A 24,390-nucleotide genomic window follows, 5' to 3' on the forward strand; every position below is an offset into this window, starting at 1 on the left:
AGGGTAGGTCTGCGTTCTTTCTAGTGGACTTTGAGGAAAGTAGTGTTTTTTGGAGGGAGAGCAGGGAGAGGAGTTATTCTGTGTAAACACATCTTCCCTTCCAAGGTTCTGCATTCAGCTAAGGAAGGATAGATGCTATTCCTTTCTAAGCCAATTAACATCATTTTAACAACTTGGTAGAGAACAGGTCTGCCACTTGTCACCACCACTAGTTGTGTCCCCAAATCATTCACTGGCAGTGTGGTAATTAGAAATAATATTTAGTATAATAGTGGTCATGTGACATCATTACAAAACTGCAGGACACAAATTCGCATATCAGGAATCATATAGTATGCTTGTCATGCATCAGGAAAGGACTAAAAATATTGCAAACAATTTTTTTCAATAAAAATAGGCTATGTTAGACAATGTTATTGAATTCACTTCCTTTTATTGCAGTGTCCCCTTGTACAAAGTAGCAACTGCAATATTCAATGTTAAAACATTAGAAAAGCATGTGACAGTTATAGTACAGTATTATCAAAATATTACATTTTCAAACCCAGTGGATAACTAAATACCCAACCAAGCTTAAAATCTTTAAATTATTTCCATCGTTCATTTTTAAATATGTCATGTCAGAAAAGCATATAAAAAGAATGTATGTAAAAGTAAAGAAACCTAAATACAGTCAAACAAATGAACAAAAAATAAATAAATTGATTTCTTCAGCTATGGTTGCTCTTTCTAAACCCATAAAAAGAAATTTCATCAACAGAAATAATGCAATTGCCATGTGTCAATGAGAAATTTTATATTTCAAGTCATTAACAATGATTGGAAGTTAAAAAAAATTGGTTTCAAAATCAAAGTTCTTATAGACTAAATAGAAATTGGAATGACTGTCACTAGCTAACATCGGTTGCTCACAATTACTAGTAACTGTTGAAGTTTATTAGAGTGTTACAATAAATCTTGAAACTGTAGATCTGGTGTCTAGTGTTAGTGAAGTTTTGAGAGTGCATATGTGAAAAGCATCCTACATTTCACAGACTACAATTCCCAAATGCATATTTAGATATATTTTATATAATTTTATACACATATATGCATGTATGCACACACTTCATTTGGTTCCTGCATTACAGATAACAAGCAATGATTTCCTGAATGGACAAAGCTTTAAGTAAGTGTACCTGTGCACATTTTCAAGATAGCAGCACTAAGTTCATGCCTTATTGTCCATCTGTTTAAAAACAAACAAAAAACCCCCGAAACATGGCAACAATTCCATGTTCACTGAATGAGACATCCCTACCACCTCAACAAGCACTGCAAAACCTGTAACAGACACGAGACTGTTACCTTATTTTTTTTTCTCTTTCTGTAATTAAACAGCACTTTTATTAGAATTTGTTTGATTATAAATTGTGACTTAACCAGGCCCATGTTAGCATTAATTTACTTTGTACTTGGCAGCAAAACATGTTGCTTTTAAAAAAACTGAAACAATTTAACCAATTCAGATCCAGACTGAAACCAACAGCAAAAATGGAGATATTTTGTGACTTACCAATGACCTGACTACAGTATGAACAGTGGATAAAGCGTATAACACATCTCCAATTATAACTACTTCAAGCTGTATCTTACTTCACAATGACTAATAGCTTTGTCCTTCAAAAGGAACTATTACTGAGTATTTAATATAATGCTACTTTAAGCATAAAAATATACCTTTTCTATGGATCAACGTCAATGAAAATCATTGAAGCACTAGCAATGTGACCCAGTAACATGCCCAATACTAATATCTAGACATTGTGAAATGTTTTTAGGCAATCCTTTTCTGAAAAATATATAGGAGTTTTAAAAATAGTTCACATTACCCACCTTTGTATAAAGGCTCAAGGGAAAGTTTTTATTTGTGTTAGAAGACTAAATTAGAAAGTAGTCAAAACATACACTGGAAGGACACATAAATTGGCAGTTTTTATTAAACAAAGATGAAAAATGTGTAAAGTATCATGTATGATCGTCTAAATTTCTAGATTAAGCCTGAGTATTTACTTAGTAAGACTAAATGTAATGTCTGACAACTGAATGAACTGACCTAAAAAAATCTCCCCTAATAACTAGTGGTCCATTTCACCATTTGATGAAAGATTCAGAATTTTAGTTTTTACATTTTATATTAGATGGCATAGCGAGATTCCACATAGTGTTTACAGTATTCTCTTAGATGGCATCACATTGCTCATATTTGTTCCTTCAAGCCCTAAGTTAACACTTTCTTCAAATAAAGTGAATGACACCAAGATCTGAAGGCCAAGAATTAAGACAGGTCCTCTTTTCAAAAAACTAAAATAATCCAAAAAGCTATCTTCAGCCTACAACAGGAATAGTTTCATATTAGAGCTGGAGTAAAGACTGACACACTAACCTTCACCAAGGTAGCCAAAGTTACACGCATCTCAAATTTTGAATGGAAAGAGGGGCACAATGTCAAATCTGAGAAATGGGGCCTCCCATCATTTATCTAGCACAATTACTTTTAACGGTACATATTCAGTAGTACTACTTCTTGGACAAAACCATTATGTTTTTTTTATTCCAACTCACTTGCCCTACCTTTGTTTCAAATCTAACAGATATTACAAAATTCTGAATAGAAAACATACAGTACTAAAAATAATAGCTTAATGGAAGACTGAAAAGCAGCATTAATTTTATTGTAAGATGGAAGAGACTAGAAACTAAAGGAGGATTGATCTAAAGTCTTAGTTGAAGGCAGATTTTGACATTCTATATAAATTTACAAAATCGGGTGTATGGATGCAGTTTGGTTAATTTCAGAAGGCACCTCAAGGCTAAAAGGCTTTTATAAATCTATAATCCTTTCATTGATCAAAAATAATAAACACTTTTATTGCTGCTATTCAAGTAGCAAAGAAAAAGCTTGTTTTGTTGTTCTTCAGTCTAACAAGGAATCCTCCCTCATTAAGCAAGATTAAGTTATAGAAGAATTTGAATAAAACTGAAGATTTCACAACTTTAGAAATACAGTTACTTTCCTTGTGTGCTTTCAAGTCAGTGGAACAGTGAAAGAAGAGTCACTTTTTGCCTTTGTGATGTTACTTTTAGTCACTCTCTTCCAAGCACTGAAGTACCATTTCATAACAGTTGCATGTTGCACAGTATGTTTAGGAATAGAAGGTAAGAACACTCTGATGATTCCCACGAACAAGAAGGACTGGTGGCAGGTCTTTCGACAGAGCTTCTAACCAGGCCATGTATAGTGCACTAGATACTGCACCTTTTCGTGCAACTGGCAAACTCCTACAATATGAAGAACAAAGAAAAAAAGGAAATGGAAATGAAGAATGGTTTAAAAAGCAAGTCAGAGTACTAGTAGTACTGCATAAATACAAAAAATACAATTTGAAATAAGGTAGAAATTACTAAATGTTTAATTCTAACCCATTTTTATAACATTTTCATTTTTTTAGGCTACATGTAGTCAGTTCACAATCCTGAGTGAAAAGAAATTAATTAGTTCTGAGCCAAAATTGTCTTAAACAAAAAAACCCAACCAAACCAAAAACCACCATAAACAAACAAACAAACCCCATACTCTGCTATATGAACTCAGTTGTAATCTATTTTTTTTTAGCATCTCAAGGTTCACCTTCATTCTACCCACTCCTGAAATCTTAGCCTCCATATCAAGAATTTTCTGGGGGTGGGACTGGGGAGGTGATGGAATCAGCACTTCACTCGTGGCTTAATTCAGAATGGTTCTCCTCACTTGGCCAAGATTTGGAGAGTGACTGTTTTGCTACAAGATAACGTTTTTGCTTCAGACTGCAACAGTCTATAGTCACATTACTCTGCCCACCAGCCCCTCCAGAGTACTGGCAGAATCCTTCAATTCTTGCCTCACTGGAACCAGTTAAATCGTTATTTTTATTGCTCAAGTTTCATGTTTTTACTGCTTCAGAAAGTACTGAAACCTTACATGGCTTTGTACAGAGAGCAGGACGTGTGAAATTAAAAAGAATTTCTACACTGAAAAGTTTGTAATCCAAATGTACTGTAAGTGGGGACAACAGTACAAAAGAATATGTAGAGACAGGTACAATATAGGCAAATGGGATATGTGGTAACTGTAGATGGAAGGCTTCATGGAAGATTTTTGTTTTTAAACAGCCATTTGAAGGAGATGGAGAGCAGTTAATATACAAGCAGCAGAATGCCTGTATGAGTCACAAGGCAAATTACAAAGCATTCTCTCTAATTCTACCTTGTACTCTAAAAGACGGTACCTAGGATAATACACAAAATACGTTGTATTACCTATAAACAGATACCGTAACTCTGTTACTGTATCACTGTGAAAGTAGTATAAAAACTATAAAAACAGTCAATCTTTACTTACATTACAATTACATTAGCTGTGCTTGAATGTTCTTTCAGCAACTCATTTAGCCTAATCTGGCGGTAACTCTGTAATTTAAAAGGAGGAAAAAACAACAACAACAAAAATCAACCCAAAACTTGTTTGGGAGATCTATTCATTATTTCAACAATCCAGAATCAAGTACAATTCTCATTTACTCAAGAAATGTGCAAAAAAAAGATGTCAAAATGGATTGCTGTATTGTTTAAAATAGTGCCTCCTTCCCTCCAACTTTTAATAAATCACTCAGGTTTATAAAGTAAACATATGTCCCTTCTATCAAAACTTCTATCTCCTCAGCTGCCTAGAACAAGAGAGGTTGCTGGATTCCTTCCAAGGTTTCTGTTTTTGAACACTCATGTAAGTTTCTAGCTAGCAACTTATAAAAGTGAAGTCCTCATCCTGGCGAACTTCTGGCTGACGGAAGGGAGAAGAAGATTCCTTCCTATTTCCCCATGCTCCACACACATCTATATCCTAGAACCTCCTGTTGTGAGGTTCCGCCACTCTACCCTCCCTCAGCATTCTAAATAGTGCTGTGAAGGCCTGTGCCCACTATCCAAGTCTCTTGTACTAATCTACCCCTTTCTCAAGGCACCATTTTGGGTCCTCAGCCTCTTCCCAGCTCCAGCTTCGGCAAAAGTCAAGTTTACCTAATTATTGTATTTGCTCTGCTTCTGAACAGAAGCAGTAGACTAACAGCTGTTAGTCTCCCTGTGTTTATATTTGCAGAAGCAATCAAGCTGGCTGCAGACTCAGGAAAAGAACACTGCATTGGTATATACCCATACAGGTTATCTTTTTAATTGTAGGGGTCAGAAACGCCTTTTAAATTAATTTCTGCAATTACTGATAACTTAGGTCCCTCGGGGAGCATTTCCTGCTGTTCAACGGTGAGTGAGCAAGTGAACTTTTCCTACCTAACTTACTCACACCATACCCACTTTGTAATGGAGCAGCTCATTAAAATGGGGTACATGGGACACAGTAGGAGCACCACTCTTTGTCAACATCAGTCAACACAATAATTAAAAGGCATAAAGGGATACCTTAGTTTTGTAAAGCTCAAGTTCATTATCTGTTATTCTCCAAGGCTCATCGTCTTTCATTTTATCTGCAATGTCTTGTTCTTTATCGTCTTCATGAAGTCTGAATGGCTCAACCATTTCTTCAAAAGCTGCAATACTAGAGGGATTTTTTAACCAATGTTCACATTAAAAATAGATACTGTTACTCTTTTCAGTGTATGTGATTTTCCATGAAACAGAAAAATAAGTCAATTCTTGTATATTTTGTGATTAATTACCAGCAGTAATGTCAACTGGAATTCTCATTCTTTTGTTTTGATACTAGAAACCTGCTAGTTTGTGAAAGATAAATAAATAGTACCCATGAATATCAATATTTTAATCAGATGTTAACTATCTTAAACTTAATACTGTGGGAACTGTCTTTTAGATTTCAAAAGTTAAAACAAATCAATTTTGTATGTTTCTAACTGTGATCTAGACTGAAGATCATTAACAGAGAAGAAAGTGCCACACTGGCTTCAACTCCATTTAGAAATGTAAGAAAAAAAAGTTTTAAAGAAAAAGAAAAAGGAAAAAAAAATTAAAAGCTTCAAGAGGGAGAGTATCATCCTTCTAGAAATGTAAAGATAAGGAAATGAAGAAGAGTAAAAAACAGCCATCAATTTAACTCAAGTAGATATGAGAGAAATTGGAATTCAATTAAGTTTTGATGACAAAAAAGTTTTGGATAAATACATTTTACAATTTTATTATTCCACGTAGATCACACAACACATGATCTCAGAGAGAAGAAATGAAACTAACTCCATGGGTCACCAGTATTAAACAAGAAAAACAAAAAATCTACTTCTGTTATCATGCAGTCAGCTCTCTGTAGATACTTCACAATTTAGTAAACTTCACTGCAGCATGCATCATAAGTACACCTAGGCTACTTGAACTCAGCACACTCTGGACACTCACTCCTGCCCCAAGCATGCTTCTTACCTAATGGGGCTATGAAAAGGTGATAGACAGGTGTACAATATCCAGAGATTTCTGTGGGAATTCCCAGCAGCTCATTTAGAGTAACTTTAAATCCACTTTTTGTGCTACTGGACAGGCACAAATGGGATTTCACAAGGCAGAAGACCTGGCTCAGTAAATTTATCATGGATGGATCATACTGCAGAGATGCCTGAATTCTGACACATCAGGGAACATTTAGGGAATTTGCTCAAGACGTGCTCAAGGCTCATACCTACTGTGCATATCAAAATTTACCTGAGATCAAAAATGTCCCTAACTGTACAGCTAAAAAGACAGAAAGCTCAATAGCCTGATTTTCAAAATGGTTGAGCAGTTCCTCCACTGGCTGAATTTTAAGACTTTGCACTTTAGGCACCTTTGGAGTTAAATTCTGCATCACTTTGTGCCATTTTCTGCTGTGAGTCCCTGAAGATAACATACATGTGTCTCAAAATGCTTTATCTGCCCACAACAGCTGTCATATCAATTAGGATATTTAAAAGACAAACACTAGTGATAATCTAGGAAGCTATTTAGTTTGCTCATCTATAATATACAGTTTAAATATTTTAATAAAGTTTCTGATGATTAATACTTATCCATCAAAATAATGGATAAGTACAACTCATTTTAGGAATTCTAGACAAATATTTCCAGCACCTGCCAGGCTTTGTTGAAAAGCAACTGGCTCAGGTTACTCTGCTACAGGAATTTTCAAAGACACATATTTTATATTTTGGACAAGATTTCAGGTGGAAGATGATGCTCAATCTTCTGACTTCTTAGGTCTTATAGGACATTCCATCATAAAACAGCACCAGTAGTATTAGGAATCAACTGCAGTCAGCCAAATTGTTCAAGCTTGAGACGTAGAAATATTTAATGATTTTTTGCATAAGAAAATTTCAGCAGGACTTGGATTTTCTCATGCATTCACTGAGCTGATTAATACTGACACACAATTGATTTAAAGATCCGGCTATATAATCATTATTTTGGGTTTAGAGATGTATATGAGTATGGATAAGATAAGTAGAAACTAAGATAAAACTTGTGTATACTTATCTTTCAGTTAGGGTAGAATTACTGTAGTTAACTGCTCATTTTGTTGAAATTAGAATCTAGCACTTTCGTAGTCTCTCTCTAATTATGAGATTCTAAACTGATATTGAATTCTTTGCACAAGGAGCTCACCACCTGCACTATTCTCTGAACGCTTGTGTCTTTGTAACCATCTAGTTTAGTTATCAAAATACATATGTACTGAATTAAATATTGCTTTTCATGTTACAACAGAAAATTAAGAATGCAACTAGTAGATGATGCATCTTTCTGGAACATTTTCAACTCACTTTTCCTTCTTTGGCTTTGTATTAATATCCCCAAGTACCATGATGTCTGAGAAGTCTATCCGAAATTTGCTGAGCAGAGTAGCCATTCTAAATTTAAAAAAATATAGATATATGTTAAATATATTTTGTCAGTTAACATGTTTATAGGGCTGTTTTTACAGCACAAAGTGACATGGACATTCATTCAAAACAAACAAACAAACAAACAAACAAAGTTGGAACTACACCAGGTAAGCATAAAAACAGTACAGAGAGAGGCACGGCAAGGGTTTCAACAAAAATCATACAAATACTCTGTTTAGACATTTGCATGTCTGGATGGCTCATTTCAAAGTATGCTTAATACAAGGTATTTAAAGTTTTTAAGGAACTGAACACTTCACTGAAAACTGCCCATAAAAAATTGAGACACCTGAACACAAAAGAAATGTTTAGTTTGTGATCTGATCACCACCAGTTCGGATTTCCTGCAACAAAAATTAAATGCAGTCTCCAGATGTTTAATAGTATTTCAAACAAATACTGCTTCGTCAGAGGATGCAGAAGGAGATTTAGCACAGCTTTATGTACTTAAGCCAACATAACTTTTGGACAATGGGATCATTCTAGTTATGCCAAAAGGTTCATATAACAAATTATTTGTTAACCAGACAGCTGTTTTACAGAACAGAACCAACAGACTTTCCAAACTTTTAATTCTCATCACCAGAAATGCAGCATTAATTTTCTTTAAGTGTTAGGGTTTTCAGAAAAACATACCAGGATGTAGCTGAGCATCTGGAACTGTCTGGAACATAGTACGCATTGGGGCCATACAAAAACCTTTGCATGGCACCAAATATTTGGAGCAGAGATTATAAAAAGACCATAGTCTCAACCTCTTCAGTCCTTCTGCTAAACCCAAGAGTCCTAAGAGAGTAGAACTCTAAGGAAAAGTTGGGAGAGAATTGTGATTATGTAGAGACGCTTGAGGAGCTGTAGTTACTAGAATAATTTTCTTCTTCTTCCAAGTGGTCTCCTTCTAGTCCCACTTGTTAAAAAGTTTAAGCAAAGACTGGTGAACTGCCCTCCAAAAGTAATCAGAAAATCTAAATGCCATATCAAGAGATTAGTGATGTGTTAAAGTGTGTACAGAATTTCAGGCAGCAGCCTTGCAGAGATCTATGATGAAAACATTGAGATATGCCATCAGTGCCACTGTAATTCTGACAAGAGCGATCTTAAGACCCTAACGTACCTTTCAGTTTCTTGAATGCCTTCTCATTCTGTTTAAGGATATGTACAGTACAGGGGCAAAATTTGCCACTTTTTTTTTTTAAATAAGCATGTCCCATCCTAAACTAAATAGTCAAACTCTACTGTAGTCACCCTCAACTGTGCTGCATTACTTTTTAGGGAAAGGATGAGAAAAAATTGTAAATATTCCAGGGCTCAGTAGACCTGTCTTAACTTAAGGCCCAATTCTGTGGCGTTTCTTACTAAGGTGAGCTACGGCTGCCAATTTGGGTCCCTGTTTCTTTACCATATTAGATGAGATATCTGGCACCTATCAGTTTTGTATCTAGATGTTTCCCTAACCTAACAAACTATTCTAACTTTGCAGAAGTGGGGTAGTTAACATAACATCATAATGGTTCTTAGACTTAGCTTTGTGATGCAAGTCAACATTTATAACCTATTGTGGTTGGTCATATTAGTTTACACTCCCTTTAAAAACAAAAGAAACAAAGTATTTGCCAAATTGGAAAAAAATAGTAGTAAAGGCAAAATTTTCTTTATGATTACATCTCAAAAGCTTAAAGTAGCTTAAAATGTTTCAAATGCTGTTTGTTATTTTAAACAACATGATCATGTGCTACATTGATTAGCATTCAGGTACCTCCCAATTCAAGTGTAACAGGAAAAGGTCATTATTAAATAAGAAAAACATTTATCTATTGTGCATGATTACCAAGTTCCATAATACCATATGTTTCACTTAAAATTTAAGGTTAACTTACGCTCTCCTATCATGATCAATCCTGTTTATTTTTCCACCAATAAACACTCTGATCTTACAGTCTTTCCATTTTTTCTTGGTTGTCAGAAGATAAGGAATCAACAATGTCAAACCTGCATTAGACCATAATATTTAGAAATACATTGAGTAGTTAATATGCAATGCCATCTTTCTATTTAATAGCGTAAATCCACAATTTATATATGGTATGAAGAAGGCTCCATGTTTGCCACAGAGATCACAGATTCCGTGACCTCCGTGACATCTGCAGAGGCCGGTGCGCGTGACCTGGGGGCCGCCTGAGCAGCTTGGGCAGCCCTGGGTCAAGTGCACTGGCCGCTGCTGAGGCAGTTTTGGGAGCCGCCCCCCCCCCCACACACACACCTCCCAGCGGCAGGAGTTTGGAGGTATGTGGGGGGCTCAGCGCTGGAGTGTGGGGTACCGCTTACCTGGGGGGGGCCTCTCAGGAAGGGTGATAGTAACTCCTCTCCCTCAGTTCATAGCTCCAAGGGCTGCCACTGCCTGCAGGTACCACCCCCATAGCTCCCATTGGCAGCAGTTCTCAGCCAATGGGACCTGCAGATCCGGGGCTTGGGGCAGTAAGGAGGCAGCACACGGAGCTAGGAGCTGGGGTTGCTGCTGTGTAGGGGAGCCAGCCCAGGCCCCACCAACCCTCCTCCCCAGCACTGTCCATGACTTTTACTAAAAATACTCACGACTAAAACATAGCCTATCACCACAAATTATCTTACCCCCATCATCAAAAAGCCACCAGACATCAATAGTATTTTTGCCTTGTTTCTTCTGAAACTGAGAGCTAGCATCAAGAAGTCTTTGGTCAGCCAAGTTTAAAGGAGCACGTGGGCCTTTCGAGTCTAGCAAATTGAGAAAAAGATAATTTGTAAACGTTTTTCTTAAAACTGTTGCTTAATCTCCTCAGTCTCAAACTCAGCATTGTAGTATTGCTAAATTTTTCAATATTTGCATTGTTAAAAAAAATTCTAACTTTAAAAATATTTAACTCCAGACTTTATAGTTTGCTAAAATGGACTTGTAAAAATGCACACAGAGATAAGTTTAAAGAGTTATCAGGACTTCACCAGCTGATGAAACTGGCTGTTCTGAAAGATTAAAAACTGAGCAGGAACAACAAGCAGACCTTTGGTGGATAAGCACAGTTTGCAAGACCCTCTCTCTCTCTCTCTCTCTCCACACTTATAGCTACAATCTGGTCCAAACATCAAAAAACATACTTCTGAGCAACAGTGGGTGTACGGTTGCGGCTCCATGCATCTCTCATACTGAAGAGAAAGGACCTGCTGCTCTTGTTTCACCAAAACACATCTGTAGGTTCTTTAATATTGTCAAGTTTTTTTACTATGACAAAAATCTTAGAAAACTACAGCTTCTGAAGTATTATTTTAATTTCTTACATTTAAAAAAAGAAATATATAGTTAAATGCATTAAGGAAGTTAAGACTGTAAACAGAGTCCATTTTGATGCTGAATATTTATATAGTACTTTGTACAGAATAAGATGGTTTTGTAGGTTCCAGGGCTTAGAAAAATTTTACAAAAACATTTAGTTGCTGTAATTAAAAAGGTGGCATTTTTAATTAAATAATGAGGCTATAGATATAACTGAGAAAGAAACTAAAATGACTGTGTGTGTCCATTAGGTTTATTCAGAAGTGAAATGGACGGATTAAAAAAACAAAACAAAAACAATCCCTCCTTCTCAGTCAAATTTAGATTTGACTACAGCAGCCAGCCACTTCACTTGGTATTTTGGCTTCTAAGCCAGGGGTCGGCTCTTCAGAAGCAGTGTGCCGAGTCTTCATTTATTCACTCTAATTGAAGGTTTTGTGTGCCAGTAATAGTTTTAATGTTCTTAGAAGGTCTCCTTCTAGAAGTCTATAATATATAACTAAACTATTGTTGTATGTAAAGTAAATAAGATTTTAAAAATGTTTAAGAAGCTTCACTTAAAATTAAATTAAAATGCAGAGCTCTCCTGGACGAGTGCCACTGAAAATCAGCTCGCGTGCTGCCTTCGGCACCTGTGCCATAGGTTGCCTATCCCTGTTCTAGGCCAAACGGTATGAATTTGATTTTACAACCCCAAAAATATTCCTGTTGTAAACTACAATTGACTAAATAAATACATTTATACAGAGCTCGAATTAGGCCAGTACAGAATGGTACAGCACACTGGCACTTCTCCCAAGCCACCATCTTGTGCTCCACAATCTCTGCTTTCATTTAAAAAAGGTAAGTTCTCTAGCGATGATAATTCTGAAGAAATTTTCCTTTCATATTTGAGGATAACTGATTAAACAATGTTTTCCCGAATCTGTGGAGAGCCTGGAACAATAACTCTGAAAAGTGTGAATAGCCCCACTCATTTCACTGAAGTATTCACTAAGATGCTCAAATGTGATAAAGTATAACATTGTTAACCATTTCATTGCTTCTGGAAGCATAAAGTGAGCTGCATAGTTTACTGAGTGATGTCTCAGATATTATAATGATGATCTTATTGAAATCTATACAGAAAGGAATGAATCAGAAGTTTGGCACCAGGACTGAGCAGCATTTCAGAGAGTACAATTACTTATTCCTCCCCTCCACCACAAATAATGGAGCCCAGAGAGGCATGTGAGCCCCACCAAGGAACCCAGCAGACTTCATGGACACATTCAAACCCCACTGAGGCAGAACCAAGTTCAGGAAACCTCACAAACATGCATAATCATATTCTGAACATATACACATCTAGTATGCACACTGTTTCTGCCAATTCATGTGAAGAAAGCTTATTTTGTTGGAGGACTTAGAGTACGACTACCTTTTTCTACCACCACAATTTGACCCCTGAATTTCCTAATCCAAGTTAAACAGACATCCAGGATACCACCTCATGGTTGATACTCTATATATAAAGGAGTGAGAAAAAAAGAAAATTGAAGGTAGCAGTATGGAAAAAATGGATTGTAACAAAAAGATGGAAATGCCTGCCTTTTTTCAACAGTGGTTGTGTTGGAGTCTTGCCATCTTCTTCCTCCTCTGGAAGATGTTTAAAAAAAATACAAAATAAAAGGTTAATATCCTTTGTGGTGTTAATGAAGATAAAAGTAGTGTACACATTCAGAAAATGAGACATAAAATGAAGCAGCACACCATGAGAAAATAACCACAACATGGATGAGGTCCAACATATCCTGCAATAAGAATTACCTCTTTAAAATTTGTTAATACTTCACATAGCCATAGCATTTGTCTTTAAAAAAAGACAAGAAAAATATTTCCTCCATATAAGAATGCAAAGTGTCTTGAATCATTTTAAAAATGTTCTCTTAATGTACATTTAATTAAATGTTCCAGTTTAAGGCTGTCATAAACAGATAAGTAAGAGTTAATAGAACAGAAGTACTTCATATCTCTTTTGCCTGGAAAGGGTTAACAAGATCAGTGAGCCTGGCTGTCACTTGACCAGAGGACAGGATACTTTCAAATCTTGAGGGAGGGAAGTTTGTGTGTGTGCTGTTAGAATTTGGTTGTTGTTCTCTCTGGGTTCTGAGAGTGACCAGATATGCAACCAGGTTTCTCTCCAATCTCCCTGATACAGTCTCTTATATGTCCAGAATAGTGAGTACTAGGTAGATAAAGCGAGTTAGGCTTATGTTTGTTTTCTTTATTTGCAAATGTGTATTTGGCTGGAAGGATTTTAATTTGTACTTGTATACTTAGGCTGGGAGGGTATTCCCAGTGTCTACAGCTGAAAGACCCTGTAACATATTCCATCTTAAATTTACAAAGATAAATTTTTACTGTTTTTCTTTCTTTAATTAAAAGCTTTTCTTGTTTAAGAACCTGATTGTTTTTTTTATTCTGATGAGACCCCAGGGGACTGGGTCTGTATCCACCAGGGAATTGGTGGGGAGAAAGGAAGGAGAGAAAGGTTAATTTTCTCTCTGTGTTAGGATTACTTTCTCTCTCAGGGAGAGTCTGGGAGGGGGATAGAGAAGGAGGGGGAAATGTGAATTTTCCTCTCTGTTTTAAGATTCAAGGAGTTCGAATCACAGTGATCTTCCAGGGTAACCCAGGAAGGGGAAGCCTGGGAGAGGCAATGGTGAGGGAAAGGGTTTACTTTCCTTGTGTTAAGATCCAGAGGGTCTGAGTCTTGGGGGTCCCCGGGCAAGGTTTTGGGGGGACCAGAGTGTACCAGGCACTGGAATTCCTGGTTGGTGGCAGCGCTACAAGTACTAAGCTGGTAACTGAGCTTAGAGGAATTCATGCTGGTACCCCATCTTTTGGACGCTAAGGTTCAGAGTGGGGAATTATACCATGACAAAGGCCAATGTTTCTTAACCTTGATTGCCTTAAAGTTAAGCTTGCATATAAAGATTTGGCCAAATTTTCAACAAGTACTGAGTGCCTTCAGTTACCATTACCTCTACAAAAAATAACCCAAGCTTTTTATTTAGGTGCCGAAGATCTTGGAGCCTTACTTTATGTATCAAGGTTTTAAAAATGTTGCTTACACTTTCAAAGTGACTACTCAAGTAATACGCAGACAGCATAAATGCCCAGAAACTCCAAGAGAAAAAAAAAACCTATTGTAATTCAACGTTGCAAAAACTATGGTCCAATCTCACAGCTCATTAGAAAGTTACCTTTATGTAGACCAGGAGTTTTTTCACTGGATGGTGGAGAAAAAGCCTTAGACGTGTCTGTCTCAGTCTTTTTGCTATAGTCCACATTTACTACAACATCCTTTGAACTTGGAGATTTCTCTTGAGAGGACAGTAATTCTTCTGTGAAAAGAAATTATTAATATTGATATAATTTCTGATTGCACCATTAAACATACTTTTAGCTTGTAAAAATTATCTTTTATGGATAATTAATGATGTAATAGATTATAAGATATAGCACTGGAGAAAATCAACTGTTTTGTACAACTTAATGAACAGCAGTAACATGCTACATACATAGAAATTCAACCTCTGAAAGTAAGGAATTATTTTAGTTTAGTCCCTGATTATCTCTTTTCAAATTCTATAGGCATTGAACTATGTCACTCTGTAGAGACAGAGCTAATTCACCTCTATGGAGCTGAAGAAAATAAGGAGTTTGAATACTCACATTTACGTTATGTCAAATTGTTAGTATGAGAAGGAAACTGAAACTTGGGGCCTTTGGTATAAAATAGATCCTAAAAATCTCTGATCAATTTCTATCTCAAGCTGAGCATTTTCCCAAAAATATTAAGTCACAATACAACATTTCCATAAGGATGCTTGCTGAAGGTGGCTTGTCCAAAATCTAGTGATTAAGAACACACCTCCTTTCAGCAGACAAGCTCAGGCAAAGGCCATTTTTAACAGATGACACTAACAGAGGTAGTTAACTATTGATTGATTGTAATAGAAAAAGGCACAGTAACGTTAAAAAACCTGGTCAAAAACTGATTTCTCAGCCAGAAGTTATCAGTTAAGTAAGCAATGGATCCAGCCTGTTGAGACTGCCTTAAGTTTGAGACCACTGGTAAAGCTGTCAGAAACATATGATCCCTGCCATGAAGTATTACATTAGTGAGGGGTGGCAGAACTGCCTATTATTAAGATTGCCTCAAACTTCCCATTATAAGACATAAGCAACTGACAACTATAACTAAAGCTACATTTTAATCATGGGTATTTTTAATAAAAGTCACGGACAGGTCATGGGCAGTAAACAAAAATTCACTGCCTGTGACCTGTATGATTTATACTAAAAATATCAGTGAATAAAAATGGGGGGGGGGCTGCCCGGGGCCCGCAGGTGCTGTGGAGGGCAGATTGGCTGCTTGCGGGGGCCGCGGGTGGCAGCACGCTGCCTAGGACCCCCGCAAGTGCTAGGGGTGGCAGCATGCAGCCCAGGACTCCCGCAGGTACTGGGGGGATTGGCGGGGCTGGCAGGCTCCCTGTCTGGCTCCACACCTCCCCCGCCCAGCAGAAGCAGAGTTTGGATGTGTGAGGGGGTTGGGGCATGGGACGGGGTGAGGCGGGCTCTGGGCAGCGCTTACCTGGAGTTCCTGGCCAATGGGAGCTGCAAAGCCAGCGCTCTGGGTGGAGGCAGTGCACCGAACTGCCTGGCAATGCCTCTGCTTAGCAGCTGAGCGAGAGCCCCCAGGTAAGCGCCACCCAGAGCCCGCCTTGCCCCATTGCATGCCCCAACCCCCTCACACACTTTAACTCTGCTGCTGCTGCTGCGTAGGGGGCGTGGTGGCCCAAGACTGCCCCAGCAGTGGCCGGTGTGACTAGCACATAGCTGCCCCGAGCCAGGCACTCTGGCTGCTGCAGAAGTCATGGAGGTCATGGAATCCATGACTCTTGTGACAAATGCATCGCCTCACTTATAACTTTATTAAATTCTAATTGTTTGGGCTAAAGTTTTCCATGTTAACAGTCTGCCTCAGATTGAATTTTTTGGAAAAGTTTTAGCCAAAATGGATCAGCCACTTCAAAAGAATGTCACTAGGGGAAAAATGGTTTGTTTTGCCCATGTTAATTCTGTCAAGCTTTTAGCTGAAAGTCTCTAGTGCCCCTCTGCTTTAGAGTGGCCCTGAAGTTTGGCGGTGGGTGGCCTTTTTGTCAGGGATCTGTTTTTGCTGTCCTCTAAAAATCCACCCAAATATGGTCAAGTTTTGAAAAATCTGTTTGCACAACGCATACTTCTTAGATTATGGCAACTAAATTCCATAAAGATTTAATCTGCATTGGTCATGCTCCAGCCTAGGGATAAGAAGGATTTTCCCTACAATTGCAGCTCTAGGCTGCTTTCGACTGGAACCCACTAGGTTGTGGGCAAGACTGAGATTGGATGAATCCAGGTGGTGAGAGTGTTAGTCTGGATCTGTAAAAGCAGCAAAGAATCCTGTGGTACCTTATAGACTAACATACATTCTGGAGCATGAGCTTTCGTGGGTGAATACCCACTTCGTCAGATGCATGTAGTGGAAATTTCCAGGGGTAGGTATATATATGCAAGCAAGCTAGAGATAACGAGGTTAGTTCAATCAGGGAGGATGAGGCCCTCTTCTAGCAGTTGAGGTGTGAAAACCAAGGGAGGAGAAACTGGTTTTGTAGTTGGAAAGCCATTCACAGTCTTTGTTTAATCCTGAGCTGATGGTGTCAAATTTGCAGATGAACTGAAGCTCAGCAGTTTCTCTTTGAAGTCTGGTCCTGAAGTGTTTTGGCTGCAGGATGGCCACCTTAAGATCTGCTATAGTGTGGCCATGGAGGCTGAAGTATTCTCCTACAGGTTTTTGTATATTGCCATCCCTAATATCTGATTTGTGTCCATTTATCCTTTTCCGTAGAGACTGTCCAGTTTGGCCGATGTACATAGCAGAGGGGCATTGCTGGCGTATGATGGCGTATATTACATTGGTGGACGTGTAGGTGAATGATCTGGTGATGGTGTGGCTGATCTGGTTAGGTCCTGTGATGGTGTCGCTGGTGTGGATATGTGGGCAGAGTTGGCATCGAGATTTGTTGCATGGATTGGTTCCTGAGCTAGAGTTACTATGGTGCGGAGTGTAGTTACTGGTGAGAATATGTTTCAGGTTGGCAGGTTGTCTGTGGGTGAGGACTGGCCTGCCACCCAAGGCCTGTGAAAGTGTGGGATCATTGTCCAGGATGGGTTGTAGATCCCTAATGATGCTTTGGAGGGGTTTTAGCTGAGGACTGTATGTGATGGCCAGTGGAGTCCTGTTGGTTTCTTTCTTGGTTTGTCTTGCAGTAGGAGGCTTCTGGGTACACGTGTGGCTCTGTTGATCTGTTTCCTTATTTCCTTGTGCGGGTATTGTAGTTTTGAGATTGCTTGGTGGAGATTTTGTAGGGCTGGTCTCTGTCTGAGGGGTTAGAGCAGATGCGGTTGTACCTCAGTGCTTGGCTGTAGACAATGGATCATGTGATGTGTCCGTGATGGAAGCTGGAGGCATGAAGGTAGGCATAGCGGTCAGCAGGTTTTCAGTATAGGGTGGTGTTAATGTGACCATCACTTATTTGCACCGTGGTGTCTAGGATGTGGACTTCCCGTGTAGATTGGTCCAGGCTGAGGTTGATGGTGGTGAGAGTGAAGATTCAGAACATTAGAATGACCATACTGGGTCAGACCAAGAGTCCATCTAGCCCAGGATCTGACAGCAGCCAATGACAGATACTTCAAAGGAAATGAACAGAATATGGCAATCAAGTGATCCATCCCGTTGTCCAGTCCTAGCATCTGGCAGTCAGAGGTCTAGGGACACCCAGACCCTGGTGTTGCATCCCTGAACAGCGTGGCTAATACCCCTTGATGGAACCAGCCTCCATGAACTTATCAAATTCTTTTCTGAACCCAGTTATAGTTTTGGCCTTCATGACATCCCCTGGCAATGAGTTCTTAAGGTTGACTGTGCATTGTGTAAAGTACTTCCTTTAGTTTGTTTTAAACCTGCTGCCTATTAATTTCATTAAGTGATCCCTGGTTCATGTGTTGTGTCAAGGGGTAAATAATACTTCCTTATTAACTTTCTCCATACCATTCATGATTTTATAGACCTCTATCAAATTCCCCTCACCACCACCACCCCCATCATCTCTTTTCCAAGATGGAAAGTCCCAATCTTTTAATCTGTCCTCATCTAGGAACAGGACTGGCTAGGCAAGGAGACTGGGGACAATAAGCTGGGTGTTTGCGAAGTAGACTGGGAGCCTGGAGGGCGAAAACTTGGACTGGCTGATCAAAGAGACTGGGATGAAAACCTGAGGAGTGGAGACTAGGACTGGCTATTTTAGGAGTAAAGGACTGGACTATTAAACCCGGGGTGTGGAACAGAGAGGACAAGGGCAGGTTGGAGGGGATGGGGCAGAAAGGATCACATTCAGTGGGAATGGGCAGAAGCTCTGTAGTCACTAGAGCACACTCCACTACAGAGCTCAGAACAGAACCCAAGAATCCTGAGTCTCAACAGTCTTCTCCTATCAGCAAATATCTGTGAAACCCTCTGGCAAAATATTTTATCTCCCCTCTAATACTGGTCCACACAGAATATGACAACCTACTTCTGCTATTAGGCACTCAGTTAGCTCAAGTGGAAGAGGTCTTAGTGGTGGATTTAAAGGTTCCAATTCTGTTCATGGCCCATTTGGCGTCAGTATGACATCGCATGATAAAATATATCTTTTTTTTTTTAATTTTTAAACCTAGGAAATTACACACAGGAAAACTATATTAAAACAACACAATTAAGGTTACAAAGTCAATATATGCCTGAATTAAAATTGAAACCCTGGGATAATAGTTTTTAATTACATCATCTAATAAGTAAAGTACTTGATTTTGCCACCTTAATAATGTTTTTAACATAATGTTTAATAAAAACAAAAACTAAGTCTATGAACTACTTTCTTTGAATCACCACTAATTTTTTGTATTACAAATGTATAATCTTTATTGTTTCCTATTTGTCCAATGCAGATGTACTATCTCCAGGCTTTTTATATCACTAGAATGGAAAAAAATTGCCATGGAAGAATCCAAAAATGTCTTTGGTCATGCACCTTTTGTTAAATCAAGTTTAATTTTCTAGACTGCAGATACTTTTCTAATATGGTATTGATTTTCTGGCCTCATTTGAGTTTGAGAATGTATTAGTAAAATATTAAACCCTTGGGGAAATTTAAGTATGTAGGTGGTTACAAACTGCGAAGAAAATAATGTATGTAGTGCGGTTTCTAAAAGTTGTTAAAATACAAAATATAGAACATTTATCATTAAAAGCAACCCATCAGTAACAGAAGTCATACCTACTCCACCTAGTTTGCTTTTGTACAAGGTTAACAGAAGTATTTTTAAGTTAACAAAATAATCGAAATAATTATAAACATTAAATCTCTATACTTCGCTTGTAGGCTTAACAAATAGTTTATAAAATACTTAGCTATTCATTGAACTGACGTCCAGAAAAAACTGTGTAAAATTTGGCTGTCCTATTTTTCTCTTTTCTAGGAGGCAACATAAAGCATACCTTGTCCCTGAAGGTGAGAAATATCCAAACCTTCCTTTAGGCGGATGACAACAACACCATATTGAATGTCGAAGGCATCACTGTAAATAGGTAAAAAAGTTGCATTTTTGTTTTGTTCTATTTTTATTTCTTAACAATTCCAATTGAGATTTTTCTCTTGGATTTAAGCTTCATGTACATAAACTGTACTTCACAGATTTCAAGTCCCAAACTATTAAGCCACTTCAAAAGACTGAATACCATATGCTGAAGTGTAACAGACAGCAACTGTCTCAATTTCACTTCCTTTCTGTATTGCAAACAGTGATCAAATGAAATACAAACAATCCATTCTAAGCTCCATGGGAAAGGTGAAAGCATGTGCAGGAAATTTAATCCTTTTGACTAATACAGGAAAATTCTTTTCACCAGAAGTCCCAAAATATTTTATAAGAGATCCCCTAACTTGACAACTAAAAATTCCAGAGAGGCCTCTGAAAACTATAAGCACTGAAAGAAGTTTCAAAAATATACAAAGTAACAATTAATGAATGCAGTGTGTATGGAATTTGATGGTAACTATTTTTACAAATTATATCATTCATAATAAAGAAGTCGGGTTTCAAGACAAGTTCTAGCTAACTCTGGTTTCCATTATGTGTAACTTACAGGAAAAATTCTTTCCTTAAAAAACCAAGGAAATTAGAAGGACAAACTTTGTTAATGAAAAATTAGGCTGTAAGTCAGGAGCGTCCAAATCAAAGTTCCAATAACAAAGGAAGTCAAGTATCAGAGGGTAGCCGTGTTAGTCTGGATCAGTAAAAGCAGCAAAGAATCCTGTGGCACCTTATAGACTAACAGACGTTTTGGAGCATGAGCTTTCGTGGGTGAATACCCACTTCCTCAGATGCATCTGAGGAAGTGGGTATTCACCCACGAAAGCTCATGCTCCAAAACGTCTGTTAGTCTATAAGGTGCCACAGGATTCTTTGCTGCTAATAACAAAGGAACTTACCCATACTGCACATTATATACTAAGTATTAATGTCAAATAAAAACAAAGTGTCACAGCATCGGAAGACATCCAACCAATAATGGCAAACGTTTCTTGAATCTCTGTTGCACAAACACCCTAAAGAGAAGGCAATTTCTTTCAGAACAAGTGGATTCACAAGCTCACATGGAAATCCCCAGACAGACAATGTGAGTATCAACCAGACAGACCATGTATGTGTATTTAAGAGATGGGCATCATCTTTGAGGGATGTCAGAGTTAGCAAAAGGAACAGAAGTTAGCTGAGATCATTATTTTTAAGTGGCCATGTTGCATCCTAAACTCAAAAAAGATCAGGAAGATGGAAAAAAAGAGCATCACAGACACAGAGCAGTTCAATGCAGATCAGATTCCACCTAGCAACTGTCCCAGTGTTTTACAGGACCAGACTGATAAAAAGTCTGGAAGACACATGGTCAAATTAGAAGATGGCAGGGGAAATAAAGGGCCACCAAAAGAAGGCAGAAGAAAGATGCATGGATTATATCTGGAACATGGGCAGTGACTGACGAAAAGAAAGCTTTGAAGGCAAAAACATAACAGTGCAAGACAAGAAGAAGTCTTTGGGGCTGATGTCAGATACAGGAAAAACTACAAGGAAATAAAAAGAGATGCAGGCAAAACAACAATGCCTGGGTTCAGGAGCAGGCTGCAGAGGCAGCAGCACAGAAGGGAAAGTACAAGCAGCTCTACACAATAGTGAAAGACTTCCCTGGAAAAAAAGAGACTGTCAGAGGTCTCTCCGGGGACAAATGCTGAAAATGCATGACAAAAAAGTTAGAGGCTGGAAAGATCATTTCCATTCTGTATTAAACTGTTCACAACCAATGAGCACACACAGGGTAAAGAGAAATGCTAACACTAAGTTAGAAATAGAAGAGGGATCAACACCACCTGCTGAAATTAAAGCCACCAGAGGCCTCATATCACTCCTGGGGTTGACAAAAGTAATAGCTGACCATCAATAATACCTATCCACATTGAAAAACAGCACTAGATGTACCCATTTTTGTACATTTACTGAGGAGATTTCAATATTAATTATTTGAAAATGATAAGTTTGGGAATACTTGGAAACAGTTCATCTCTATTTCAAAGTATTCATTTAAAAACTGATTACACTCTTGTAGAGGTACAAGTAGTTCTTCAGTTACATATTCTTGTTTACTGTATTTGGTAAATGTATTTCTATGTTCTGCATTTTGTACTCACTGAAATAAATTGATATAGGTTTCCACATCCCTCATGTCAGCTTGTTTCCAATCTTTCTTAAATCCAACAACAAGAGTGTTTGGTCTCATTCGACCCAGACCAGCAGCCTATGAACAAAGCCAATCAAGCATTTTTAAAATACTAAAAAGTATTATATTAACTGCAGGTAGAATAAGAAAATGCTCTTACTTGAACTAAAAAAGCTTTTATTAAAAAATTAGTTAGCAGTATAGTGAAAATATTGCATATTTACAATTCATTTCAATATGCATGCTTGAAAGTGTAAACTATAAAGTGCAAAAATGTTTGTACTTTACTGACGAAAATCACCCATTAGCTCAAACAAAATTGCAAGAGAAGTGTACCTGCATCAAGTACTGTCCCCCATCTCTCAAATCCTCTGCATGTACTGGTGCATAAAAGGCCTTCATTTTGTTTTTAATAAGCCACCGCTGATATCTGGCCAAGTCAGTTGACAATTCTTTCATGGCTTGTCTGCGAGGGCCCTTTAAAAAATGTACTACTATTAGTCCAAAGTGCATTTTAGAATAATCACTACAGGTTATTTTCTGAAAAATAGATTTTCTTTGTATGGCTGCATGAGTGCATTGATAATTAACCCAAAATAAAATCTAATACACTTCAAGTTCAAAAGATATTTTTGTCACTTCAAAACAAGAGACCTATCAACACAAAGTAAAATTGACTCAGAGCGCAACAATAGGTCTCCCTTTCTTAGATACGTGCTTTCTGTGCTTTACTGGAACAAGAATTGTCAAGCTTCAGTTGGTTCACCAGCAGGCTTGAACTCTGCCATAAAAAAGAAAAAAAGGTATTTTTGTTTTGTTTTTTTGTAGCAAAAAAATATCGATATGGGCATAGCTATAGGCTAAGTATAAGACAGGTGTTGTGTGGTTGCTTGTGTCCCAGCAAGTTTAACAGAAATTGGTGATCTGCTTTAAATTTCCACATAAAGCTGCTAGTCTTCTCCCCTATGGCAACCACTACCTTAAATAAACCCAGATCTCAGCCACTTCTGATGGGGTCCTGTGGCATGCAGCTGTTTCCTGCCAGATTCAATAATACATGACATAGTTCACAACAGAATCTGGTTAGTTAATCCTGGAGCACCTCAGATTGCAACAGCGAGGTAAGAGGATCAACCACTCTTACAATTACCTACAATCTGAAGTATCAGAGGGGTAGCCGTGTTAGTCTGGATCTGTAAAAGCAGCAAAGAATCCTGTGGCACCTTACAGACTAACAGATGTTTTGGAGCATGAGCTTTCGTGGGTGAATACATGCATCTGATGAAGTGGGTATTCACCCACAAAAGCTCATGCTCCAAAACGTCTGTTAGTCTATAAGGTGCCACAGGATTCTTTGCTGCTTCTATGATTTAAACACATACTCCTTCCAACCAATGAATCCTCCCTTAACATCTACAACTAGCTGCACCCTTTACCAGTCTTTTGTAGTTGAGTTAATTTGACTCAATTACCATAACCCCTTCAAAACCCACTGAACTTCTATCTTGCTAACAAACCCTCTTAATTCTCCAGTTTTTAAAATCACTGCCCTTATCAGGATAATAAAGTGTTCTGTTTAAAAAACAGCACTGTAGCAGAACTTTGAGCTTGAAGATTTTTATTCCAGTGATCTGAAGGGTGCACTAACCCAAATTGTGGGTATCTTTAGCTTTGTAGAAAAGCTTCAAATACAAAACAAAGTTTAAAAATAAAGATCTGAAGAAAATAATCTAAAGTTGGTAATTTACACTGGTATTTTTACGGAAACTCAAGAGAGTTAGGTGCCCAGCTCCTATTAAATTCAATAGGATTTGGGTGCTTAAGTCCCTTTGGCTTCTTTGAAAACCCCAGTATTAAAGAAGTAGATCTGAATATACAGTCAAAATAAAATAAGTGATTTTAACTACTAATCAAAACGGATTTATTAGGGGATAACTTCTATGGAATTAGGAATGCGATTGTTTGTGTACAGCACCTCACAAAACCAATCCCAACTGGTTTCCTCTATGCATGACTGAAAGAAAAAAGTGTTAAAGCTACATTAAAGACCAAACATCAACAGCTGCATGTCTCTGAGACAATGGAGATCACAATGTTTAGGATCAATGTGTGAGAGCAAGGGACAAAGTGGTCTCAGTCAAGAGGATCCAGCTGTGGGGGAAAAAAAAGGGGGGGGGGAAGGCTTCCAGAGAAGATTAAGCACATTCACTTTGATCATCTTTATG

General features: G+C 38.0%; 1 protein-coding gene across 2 annotated transcripts in view; it reads right to left on the reverse strand.

Annotated features, from left to right (window-relative positions):
• Nucleotides 1–397: 397 nt before the first annotated feature.
• Nucleotides 398–24,390, reverse strand: part of SLC12A2 (solute carrier family 12 member 2) — a 117,610-nt gene continuing 93,617 nt past the window's right edge. The window contains exons 17-27 of one of the 2 annotated variants that reach the window (XM_030566992.1): nucleotides 22,502–22,642; nucleotides 22,137–22,243; nucleotides 19,892–19,971; nucleotides 14,508–14,648; nucleotides 12,850–12,897; nucleotides 10,584–10,706; nucleotides 9,833–9,944; nucleotides 7,833–7,919; nucleotides 5,491–5,626; nucleotides 4,421–4,488; nucleotides 398–3,321 (exon numbers count right to left, since the gene is read on the reverse strand). In XM_030566992.1, coding sequence (XP_030422852.1) covers nucleotides 3,186–3,321; nucleotides 4,421–4,488; nucleotides 5,491–5,626; nucleotides 7,833–7,919; nucleotides 9,833–9,944; nucleotides 10,584–10,706; nucleotides 12,850–12,897; nucleotides 14,508–14,648; nucleotides 19,892–19,971; nucleotides 22,137–22,243; nucleotides 22,502–22,642 — 1,179 coding nt within the window. In that variant the 3' untranslated portion in view covers nucleotides 398–3,185. The remainder of the gene's footprint in view (nucleotides 3,322–4,420; nucleotides 4,489–5,490; nucleotides 5,627–7,832; nucleotides 7,920–9,832; nucleotides 9,945–10,583; nucleotides 10,707–12,849; nucleotides 12,898–14,507; nucleotides 14,649–19,891; nucleotides 19,972–22,136; nucleotides 22,244–22,501; nucleotides 22,643–24,390) is intronic. The other variant, XM_030566993.1, reaches the window with a different exon arrangement.

This window comes from Gopherus evgoodei, chromosome 6, assembly GCF_007399415.2.
Source record: "Gopherus evgoodei ecotype Sinaloan lineage chromosome 6, rGopEvg1_v1.p, whole genome shotgun sequence".
NCBI lineage: Eukaryota > Metazoa > Chordata > Testudines > Testudinidae > Gopherus > Gopherus evgoodei.